At 37.9% G+C, this 11,921-nt stretch overlaps 1 protein-coding gene across 1 annotated transcript; it reads right to left on the bottom strand.

Moving 5' to 3' along the window:
• Window positions 1-10,363: 10,363 nt before the first annotated feature.
• On the bottom strand, window positions 10,364-11,203 carry LOC107459976 (transcription repressor OFP7-like). Its single transcript, XM_016078294.1, has one exon. The coding sequence runs from the start codon at window positions 11,201-11,203 to the stop codon at window positions 10,364-10,366; it is 840 nt and encodes a 279-aa protein (XP_015933780.1).
• Window positions 11,204-11,921: the final 718 nt, after the last annotated feature.

An 11,921-nucleotide genomic window follows, 5' to 3' on the forward strand; every position in this document is an offset into this window, starting at 1 on the left:
TTATCTGAAATTCTCACCAATGAATTACATAAGTATCTCTATCCTTATTTTATGCTTTATTCATATATCATTCATGACCATTTTAATCTGCCTGACTGAGATTTACAAGGTGACCATAGCTTGCTTCATACCAACAATCTCCGTGGGATCGACCCTTACTCGCGTAAGGTTTATTACTTAGACGACCCAGTGTACTTGCTGGTTAGTTGTGCGAAGTTGTGAAATTATGTTTAGACCATGGTATTGTGCACCAAGTTCTTGGAGCCATTACCGGGGATTGTTTGAGTTGTGAAAAGTAGAGATCACAATTTCGTGCACCAACCATCATCACCGAAAGTGACAAGTCCTCCATCATATTCATCAAGCATTATGAAGAAGGTTGTCTTTCTAGTCATGTGCCTAGAACATCCGCTGTCCATGTACCACATATTTTCCTTCTGTATGGATGCTAGGCACACCTACAAAACAAGCTCAAGTGACCTTAGGTATCCAAATTTTCTTGGATCCTTTCACGTTAAACCATCTCCTATGACCCAAGCCATTGTAATAAAAAACAACTTTGTAAACTTTGTCACCAATCATTCTTTCACCAAAAAAGCATTGAATGGGAAAGTGTCCATTTCGGTTGCATAGTCTACAAAACCTTGGAGTTGCTGATTTGTTAAAGTAGGTGGGATCTTAAAACCTTGTGTCATTAGAAGATGAAGCTCTATTTTCAAAAGAAGGTTTCTTATCAGATTTGTAAAACCCCAAACCAGCTTTATCAAAGAGTGGTTTTTGACTAGCCAATATTTTATTTAAATTTTCAGAACTTTGAGTAAACTTGGCTAAGTCATTTTCAAGATTTTTAATCCTTTTCAGCAAATCTTCATTCTCCTTAAAACAATTTACATATGCAACAACAGAATGGTCACTTTCACAACTTCTAAGTTGGGCTTTTAACTGCTTATTTTCTTCAACAAGATCACAAGCAGTTTCGGCCTCCCTTAGCTTTTCCTTAAGAAAACCATTTTCAGTTTTAAGAATGATAATTTGTTGTTCAAGATCTTGGTTATCAAGTAGAAAACATCTTATTTTTCCAGAAAGGTGGTCTATCATAAGATGAAGATCTTCAGTGTTAGGGTTGTGAAAGACTACCTTCTCTATGTGATCTGCCATGAGACAAGGTTGTGGCTTGGTCTCTGATTCTTTATCATCATCTGAGTCATTTTCCAAGTCCTCCCATGAAGCCATCAGTCCCTTCTTCTTTCCTCTTTTTGGCTTCTCCCCCTTCTTCAACTTGGGACAATCAGATTTGAAATGCCCAATTTCCTTGTAGTTGTAACAAGTTACTTTGCTTAGGTCTTTCTTCATTTTCCTTGAGCTGCTGCCTTTGCCTTTCCCTTTGAACTTCACCATTTTCCTGAATTTTTTGGCAAATAACACAAACTCATTTTCAGAGGAATTATCGCTGGATTCATCATCCAGGGAGTTAGTTACAGAAGAAAAAGCAATTCCTTTCTTTTTTTAATCTTTTTTCAAATAAGTGTTTTCAAAAGTAAGAAAGTTTCCTCTCAAATTATCACATGTCATGGAATCTAGGCTACTACTCTCAGAAATAATTAAAGCTTTTGTTTCCCACTCTTTAGTGAGACATCTCAACACTCTTCTCACAAGCACAGAATCAGAATGTGTTATTCCCATAGCATCCAAGCCAACAATGATGGTGTTGAACCGTTCGAACAGTTCATCAATAGATTCTCCTTCCTTCATTGCAAACATTTCATACTCTCTGTTCAACATGTCTATCCGAGTCTTCTTCATAATGGTGGTTCCTTCATGAGTGATTTGCAGTTTGTCCCAGATTTTCTTTGCCGTTGTGCATCGTGATACCCGTCGGTATTTCTCGAAGCTGATAGGATAGTTGAGTAGATTTACAGCCTTGGCATTTAACTCTACTTTCTTTCTATCTTCTTCGGTCCAGGTTGCTTCAGGTTTGAGAGAAATTACTCCTTCTGCACTTGTGGTGATTGGAAATTGAGGACCCTCTAGGATAATATTCCATAGTCTGTAGTCTACTGCTTGCACAAATATCTTCATTCTCTCCTTCCAATAGGTGTAGTTTTTCCCATTGAAAAGAGGCGGTCTGTTGCTTGACTGTCCTTCTGTAAGGTTGTAGGACACCAGATTTGAGCCATTGCTTTCTTCCATCTGGATCTTTTCTCCAAGCTGCAAAGCTTGATCTCTTTGAGACCAAGCTTTGATACCAATTAATGGTTTTCAGTGGCTAAGAGAAAGGGAGATTGAATCTTAGCCCTCTTTTTGCTCAGTAACACTTGCTGGTCTTTTAAATGACTTCAGGAGACTTTTTTATTTTTGTCTCGTCCCTAGCCACGAGACTTTTATTTTTGTCTCGTTGCTTGGTACGAGATATTTTTCAGTTTTAGCTCCTATGCAGTTGAAACAGAAATGGAGTAGAGAAGAGAGAAAATTACACCCAGATATATCCTGGTTCAGCTGCTAAGTGCAGTGCAGCCTACATCCAGTCTCCATCACAACAATGATAGAATTTCACTATAATCTTCTTGATTACAGACTGTAAAGTGCTAACCCAACTTACAATGGGATTCTCATAGAATCATGATACACAACACAGATGTACAAAGAAACTCTAAGGACATCTATGTCTTTTTCTTTTAATTTTGCGCTCTATGGCTTTTTCATACAAACCTCACTGTTTGCCTTTTTTCATGAGACTCAAGACATGACAAAATTAAACAGAAAAATACAAAACAGAATACATTGAAGGAGAAGAGAAATCTGTTAGCTCAGGTAGCTTTGAGAATTCTGTGCCTTGCACTCTCACACTTTCTCCTTGCTTCAAGCCGTGGATGTTCTCCCTTTTTATAGAAGAGGGAAACCTCCACAGTTGAAACCAAAAACCAAGCCAACTTCTTCTTCTCCATGCAAACCGATTCAGCCAGAGAGAGAGAAGAGATAACCCATGCAAAACCCAACATGCAATTACCTCTAGTCCTTCCTTGGTCATCATCAATCCGAGCGCTCCATCCTTGGCTTGCTCTCCAAGATGAATTTCTGGCCCTTGACGCTTCATGATGATGATAGCTTCATCTGCTCCACTTTTGCTTCCTCCCTCACGTAGCCACACTAGCTACCTTCTGTGATGAGTGAACCCAAAAGCAGAGACAAGCCATCCCAAAGATCTTCTCCTTGCTGGCCGAATCTCCTTCAACCATTTTTGGTATGAAGAAGCCAAGATCTCATCACCATATCTTACCATAAGTGATAAGAATCTCAGCCACTACATTTTTTATGTTTTCTTGCCATCATGGTGATGGTCTTTTTACTAGCTCCTTCTTCTTCTTGTTGGTGTCTAGCCATAGCCTCCATGCTTTCTCTGATATGACCGAAGAAGAAGAGAGATGAGAGAGTAGATAAAGTAAAAGAAAAATAATTAAATGAAGTTGAATTAATTAAAGGAGAGTTGCTTTTACTTCCCTCTATACTGAGTAGCATGTAGCATTAATTCAATCAATCAAATCAATTACACTTTCTCTCTCATGGTTCCTGATGAGCGGATAATTTATACGCTTTTTGGCATTATTTTTAGTATGTTTTAGTTAGTTTTTATTATATTTTTATTAGTTTTAGTTAAAATTTACTTTTCTGGACTTTACTATGAGTTTGTGTGTTTTTCTGTGATTTCAGGTATTTTCTGGTTGAAATTGAGGGACCTGAGCAAAAATCTGATTCAGAGGCTGAAAAGGACTGCAGATGCTGTTGGATTCTGACCTCCCTACACTCGAAGTGGATTTTCTAGAGCTACAGAAGCCCAATTGGCGCGCTCTCAACTACGTTGGAAAGTAGACATCCTGGGCTTTTCAGAAATGTATAATAGTCCATACTTTGCCCAAGATTTGATGGCCCAAACCGGCTTTCCAAATCAGCTCAAAACTGCCCGGCGTTAAACGCCAGAACTGGCACAAGAATGGGAGTTAAACGCCCAAACTGGCACAAAAGCTGGCGTTTAACTCCAAGAAAAGTCTTTACACATGAAAGCTTCAATGCTCAGCTCAAGCACACACCAAGTGGGCCCGGAAGTGGATTTTTATGTCATTTACTCATTTCTATAAACCCTAGGCTACTAGTTCTCTACAAATAGAACCTTTTGCTATTGTATTTTCATCTTTGGACGTCTAGTTCTTAGATCATAGGGGCTGGCCTCACGGCCATGCCTAGACCTTATTCTTATGTATTTTCAACGGTGGAGTTTCTACACACCATAGATTAAGGTGTGGAGCTCTGCTGTACCTCGAGTATTAATGCAATTACTATTGTTCTTCTATTCAATTCAGCCTATTCTTTTTCTAAGATATTCATTTGCACCCAAGAGCATGATGAATGTGATGATTATGTAACGCTCATCATCATTCTCACTTATGAACGAGTGCCTGACAACCACTTCTGTTCTACAAGCGAACAAGGCTTGAATGTTTATCTCTTGGATTCCTTAATCGGAATCTTCGTGGTATAAGCTAGAATTGATGGCGGCATTCAAGAGATTCCGAAAGGTCTAAACCTTGTCTGTGGTATTCTGAGTAGGATTCAATGATTGAATGATTGTGACGAGTTTCAAACTCCTGAAGGCTGGGCGTTAGTGACAGACGCAAAAGAATCAATGGATTCTATTCCAACCTGATTGAGAACCGACAGATGATTAGCCGTGTTGTGACAGAGCGCGTTGAACATTTTCACTGAGAGGACGGGACTGTAGCCACTGACAACGGTGATGCCCAACATACAGCTTGCCATGGAAAGGAGTAAGAAGGATTGGATGAAGACAGTAGGAAAGCAGAGAGACGGAAGGGACAAAGCATCTCCATACGCTTATCTGAAATTCTCACCAATGAATTACATAAGTATCTCTATCTTTATGCTTTATTCATATATCATTCATAACCATTTGAATCTGCCTGACTGAGATTTACAAGGTAACCATAGCTTGCTTCATACCAACAATCTCCGTGGGATCGACCCTTACTCGCGTAAGGTTTATTACTTGGACGACCCAGTGCACTTGCTGGTTAGTTGTGCGAAGTTGTGATAAAGAGTTGAGATTGCAATTGAGCGTACCATGTTGATGGCGCCATTGATGATCACAATTTCGTGCACCAGTTCCCAATGTAAGCTCAATTCAAATTAATTGAATTTTGATATCCATCACTACTTGAAATGTGGGATCCGTTGGAAGCAATGGAACTTTGCTTTCTTTGTTTAATGAATTCAGACCAAGCTTTGGTCTATTTAGCAAAGATTATAATTGGGCTTGTAGCAACAATAATCCAATCTGACCCAAGTAACATAACAATCAATTCAGCCATATAGTATAGGAAACATTCAACAAGGCTGAGTGTGAATTTTGATTTGGGCTTGCAACATTTCTTTTATTTTTCGGCCCAATAGTAAACCTGCATCACAAAATTATTAATTAACATATGTTTCATGAAAACCATAATTAATAATTTTGCAATCAATTATTTCAATAATGTTTGTTCATCATCAAATTTAAATTAGAGTTTTCCAAACTCATCAGTTACAAAGCATCCTACAGAAAGGTTTAGCTTGCAAAATAGAGAGTCATCGCTAGAATATATGGCGATTGGGAGGAGTCATACAACGAGCTTCCTCGTTGGTTATTAGCCATGCAGATGTACTTTCCAGGTAAGATTTATTTCAGGTTTAGTTATTCGCTATTAAATAATTCAGCTGTGTACAAGAAGCCCATTAATGTATGTCTATTTAGGTACCTGGGTGCAACTAGTGACACAGCCTTGGCCTACCTCCACTGACACTGTGATGTTTCATCGGGTTTTTTGGACGTTTTCACCGTATGTTGAGGCCTTCAAGCATTGCAAGCCACTTATCTCCATTGATGGCACCCACTTATATGGTAAATACGGTGGGACTTTGTTGATGGCCATAGCGCAAGACGGCAATGCAAACATTTTGCCCATTCCATTTGCAGTTATTGAGGGTGAGACAAAGGAGGCGTGGTCGTTCTTTCTTTCATACCTACAGGAGCATGTGACACCACAACCAGGGGTGTTAGTGATTCCAGACAGACACAAGTCCATTAATGGGGCACTGAACGCCGAAGGGAGTTTATAGAAACCACCTCATATCTTCCAAGCATTTTGTACAAGACACACTGTAGCTAACTTCATGACTCACTTTAAGAACAAAGACTTAAAGAAGGTTCTTATTAATGCAGCGTACTCGAAGTCGAATCGTGAGTTCACTCATTATTATGGCCGTCTGAGGGGCGAAAACATAGCTATTACAAACTGGCTTGAAAAAATGCCACGGTCACAGTGGGCACAGTATGCTTATGAGGGCGTCAATTTGGTCACATAACAACCAATATCTCCGAGTGTGTTAATGCTATTATGAAGGATTCCCACAATTTGCCAATCACGGCTCCTGTTAAGTTAAGTTATTTCCGTTTGGGTAAACTTTTTGCAAGGAAGAGTTCCGAGGTACTAGCCCAACTTCAGGTCGGTGCTGAATTCTCACAGATATTGATGAAGGCCATAGAATTCAACTCGAAGCACGTGAACAATATTAATGTTTACCAGTTTGATCGATCGAGGATAAACTTCACGGTTGAAGAGTTAGCGGCAGTTCCTGGATCCAGGCAACAGAATTATCAGGTGCTGCTTGATGAGCGCAAGTGTGATTATGGGTATTTTCAGGCTCTTCATATTCCTTGTCGCGACGTGCTTGCAGCTTTCTCTCATGCAAGACTTGATTGGAAGCGGTTTGTACACCCTGTGTACCGCATGGAGTCGGTCTTCAATGTCTACAGATCAGAGTTTCGATCGATAGGGATTCGTAACAACATGGATGGCGTTGAGCATAATGGGGAGAAGCAATGCGGATTGTGTCGCCAAAGTTGGCACACGCGGAGGACTTGCACTGCTCTTGGTGATGGAGGGGCATCTTCTAGTTGAAGATAGTTGTAGTTGTTTTAAATAATTTCCTGTATGCTTGAATTGCAATATTATATGTTATTAAATAAATTATTTTTGTGTACCACAGTGATATATAACACAAGAATATATATGTCCTTCAAAAAGTTGTGTACCACAGTGATATATAACGTAGTGATATATAACACAGTAATATATAATATTATAAATAACTACTGTTTTTATCATAAATAAGCTATGTATAAAAGTTTTATAACAACATGACCTTTTGTACATTAATTCCATACAATAATCATAAAGAACTAGAAGCTACTAACCCCGTCCTCGCCCCCCACCCCATGGGCCAGCATGTCGTCCATGGGGCCTAGGATCGAGACACCCACTTGTGCCACACGTAGGTGGTCTGACATCTCGCTGACCACGACCAAGTGGAGGGACTAGGCCAGGCGATGGAGTACTCATCTGATCCCTCAACGTCGCATAATCCGCAGCTGGAGCGACGAATATCAAAGCTATCGGGCCGTACTAACGGAATACGGTGGTAAGCCCAGAAAAGGATCAAGCTGACGAATCCTCCCAAGTTGCGCTAACCATGTTCCGTAGTCTGACACATCTGGCGGTACAGCCATGTCAGCACAGCTGAATCCCACGACAACCGGCTACACATATCAAGGTCCTCCAGCAGGGGAAGCAACCCGATATGCACCCGAGAGTCAGAGGCATCCAGGAAGAGGATACCCCTATCAAATGCATGATGTATCCTCTCGTGTACCTCATCAGGCGCTCCTCTGTGGCATCCTGCTCCAACTCTCCACAAACCGTGTTGTGGAACCAAGTGAGCTTCACAGTCCACTTTGTCTGTGACTGTCTATCCTCTGGACCGAGAACAATACCCAGAATCTACTCACATAACTCCTCAATGGTCCGTACCTGATGGTGCTGCTCCCACCCACCTTTGCATCCACTCACAGGATCACCGTCAATCTTGAGTCCCAATTGATAGGCCACGTCCTATAAGGTGATAGTCATCTCCCCGCACGGTAGATGAAAGGTATGGGACTCAGGCCTCCACCTCTCTATCAACGCCGAGGCAAGCGACCAATCGTACTCAAACTCGACCATATAGGCCATGTACTCAAACCCGCCTCGTCTCAAATATGACCTAATCTGCTCCAGTGGCCATGTCATCAGATTCTGTCTAGTGCGCAAGATCCGAGGCGCCTACCAAACGGAAAAAAAATTAAGAACAAAAGGGACGGTGAAGAAATATAATAGCAAGTTCAATGCTTATTAAATATAATAAAATAAAAAAGGTAAAAAAATTATACCATTCAATCAAGCCTCCCAGCAATATGCTCAGCGTGATCCAATCTATACATCTCATCCTCATAACCCAATAACTGCTGCTCCATCAAAACACAATCTAGTAAAATAAAATCACACACTAAATTATTAAAAAAATAAATTAAATGAAAAATAGCTTATAAACGTACTAATTTTAAGTTTATCCTATTTAACTGACGTCCTCATGTAACTAATTAAATGGGAAATAATCAACTCTAAATTTTATTGCTCACGTTTATTTCTTATCTAACTCAACCTAATTAATTATTTCACTAATTACCTTCTAATTAATTCACAATGCAAGCTAATAACTCTGACTAAATTAACTCATAATATACTTTCTTATATTCATTAACATGTTTATATACAATAAACAGTAACTATACTAAAAAACGGTAACATAAAACAATCTACCTAACATAACAACACTTAAAAGTACGTCTAACTAACTAACATGTAAATAGTAAATCTATTATTCTAACCAACAAAAAAGCTATACCTAAAAATTTTATCTAACATGTAAACAGTAACATTAATTAAGCAAAAGAAATAATTCTAATTAAGATAAACAAAATAGACTATTATTTATTAACTTGGAACTAAGAATATCATCCACACCAAACTTTACGGATATCGAAAAGACAGAAAAGAGTAACAGAGAAAATTCGGAAGAGAGAATGGAAGAAGAAAGGGACAAACAAAAATGGTCCCACTAGATTTAAATAGTGTGCCGAACTCATCATAGAGTTCGTCGAGAGTGCGGCAAACTTGCTGTTATTCTAAAAAAAAAAATTGTATCCTTGAAAATAAAGCTGGGATCTTTTTTATGGAGAAATAATTAATTTTTTATTTTATTTTCGAAAAAAATCCTTCCTTTCAAATTATAACTCATTTATTTATTTATTCATTCATGTTAGTTTTAATTTTTCTTAATAACTATTCCGTCCAAGGTTTGATATAGAAAACTGTTTCACAAAAAAACTGATGATTTTTTATTTCTCTCATTTTTCTTTTATTGTATTTTTAAATTTTCTTCTCTATCCATTAAATAGTGCCAATTTTTTAATTTAAAGAATTTTAAAACCAAATTTTTATCAATGAACTAATCAAAGCATACTTCTTGATGATATAATAGTATAATATAAACATGAATACTTAAATTAGTTTTTTTCAAAATACTAGATGAATTAATATCTAACAAAATAAAAAGATAATCGATTCTTATTTTTAGTAAACAAAACAATAAGATTGTTGGGACTTGGGAGATTATAATCTTCATCTCTTTGCTCTCATTCGTTTGTTTTTTCTAGAATTCGTTGGTGTTTTCTATTAGAATTTTTTGTGTTTTTTAATAGAAAAAAAATAAATACAAAAGAGTAATACTAGAAAATCAATACTACAGCAATCAGTTTCACTTAATATTATAATAAATAGCTAAATAAGTCCAATATGAAGTTTATTAAAGATGAACTTTTTATTGAGTTTGAGTTTTAAATATTTCTTTCAGTTAAACTTTACATGTTCTTGTTTTTTAAAGTTTTAGGATTTTTTTTCTTGTTTTGAACGTTAAGAAAAATATTTATTGTGTTATATTGACTCCCAAAATTTTTCTAATACAAAATGAAAAATATCATTTGGTTAAAATTTGCTTAGCAAATTATTTGTTCACAAAACATTTTTGATAATCATAGAGAGTAATAATACTTTAAATTTATTTAATCTACTTCCATTTTTTCTATTTCATCCTATTTTAAACTAGGATCCAAATATATCCATTTTTCCCTTTTACAATCCAAATAGGAATTCCATTAGTCTATTATTGTTTTTTCATACAGAAATCAAATAATCATCATCCTGATTACATGTAGTTTATGATACACGTATGCGTATCACAAACGTCTACAATATAGAAAACAAAGAAAACAAATCAAGCCAAACAGTTACAGACATGTAAAATCAACAATCAAGGCAATAGAAAATAAATACAATGCAAGAACAAAAAAACACAGATCCCCTGCTACGTTACTCTCCTAGTTGCAATTGATCTCTTTGGTGTTGGAGGACGCAGGCTTCATAACGAACATCTCTTGCCATATCTCCATGAAAGCACGCACAATCACATCGTGATAGCACCTCGAGTTCAGAGCCAAAAAACACTGAAGCAGTTGCTGCAAATCCTCTGCATCACGCATCTCCATCTCCCTTATCATCTCCACCATTGATCTCTTGAAGTCTTCATACGGATCCTTCGACTTCTTCACCACCGCAAAGCTCTCCCTCACCTTCCCCTCCGCGCTGCTCCGCCTCATCCTTGTGGTTGATGCCGTCGACACAACCTTCGTCTTCGTCTTTGTCTTTGTCTTCTTCACTTGTTCTGTTTCCGGTAGTTCTAATCTCGCAGTGTTGAACCTCATTCTCTGAACCTTCTTCACGCTGCTTATCCTCCTCATGTGCCTCCTGCTGCCACTGCTGCTGCTAACTAACTCTCTCTCCGGTTTGAGAGAATAAGAATCGTCCGAGAAACTTGTGGTGCAAGAAATTAGAGACTCGCTTTCTTCTTCGTTGTCAACCGCCACGTTGCTTCTCCTGCCTCTGGTGTTTACTTGCTTGTCGCGGTGGTCGTCACGGCACATTTGGCGTAAGGACATGATTCTTGAAGAGACCTTACTACCCCTGTGTTCCGGCGAGGAGGGTGGCGGAGGAGGTACTAACAGGCTTGAAGGGTATCCAATGTCATGCTCTTTAGGGTTCACCGGAGAAAGACGGTATATTGCAGGAACTACAGGGTTTCCAGGGAAAGCGGAAGGGTCTTTTGAACGACACATTTGGAATAAAGGGATATTGAATTTCAGCTTGAACCCTTTAGCCATGCTGCAAATTATATTATTATTAAGAGTATGAATAATAATGGTGTGAGTTTGGGAAAAACCTGAAAAGAATATCTATCTTTATATCGCAGTATTAAATTTTCCTAAGGGTAAAGAATATTTGTATGGAAAATAATAAACTAAAAGAATGGCCGGCATGTAAGGATATTGAAGAGAAAATTAAAGAACTTATGTACTTGATTAGGACTTGGTCATAATCAGGTTGTGGGGTACGGATAGGATTTTATTGAATCAAAATATAGTGGTTTAATTATGTCTTGAAAGGGTAATGGTTGAATTCCTATACAATGTATGGTTCGAAAATGGCTGTGTATTAAGGGATCCAGTTAGAAGATGAAGACACGCACATAACTGCAAGAAAAACACGTCGCAGATGATAAAAGATTAGCCTATTATTTTCAACATACAATTTCGTCATCAGAAGGAAAATTAAACTGTTGCAAAATGTTGTGTGCAAGATGTTCATACATGGAATAAATTAAACGCCGATCGAACGCCCTGAGTCAATTGCAAATATATATAATGGATTATTTGGCCTTAATGAAGTTTTAACTTATTTTTTTGTGTTGTGTTGTGCTTATTTATTGCCTTGCGTCAATGCTCGCATGTTCTGATATGGAAATGTTTGGTAATAAAATAAACAGTTGGGCTACACATTCATATAATTTTTCATTCAAGTCTATTCAAGCTAGTTTAATAT

This window comes from Arachis duranensis, chromosome 8 (genome assembly GCF_000817695.3).
Source record: "Arachis duranensis cultivar V14167 chromosome 8, aradu.V14167.gnm2.J7QH, whole genome shotgun sequence".
NCBI classification, from domain to species: Eukaryota; Viridiplantae; Streptophyta; class Magnoliopsida; order Fabales; family Fabaceae; genus Arachis; species Arachis duranensis.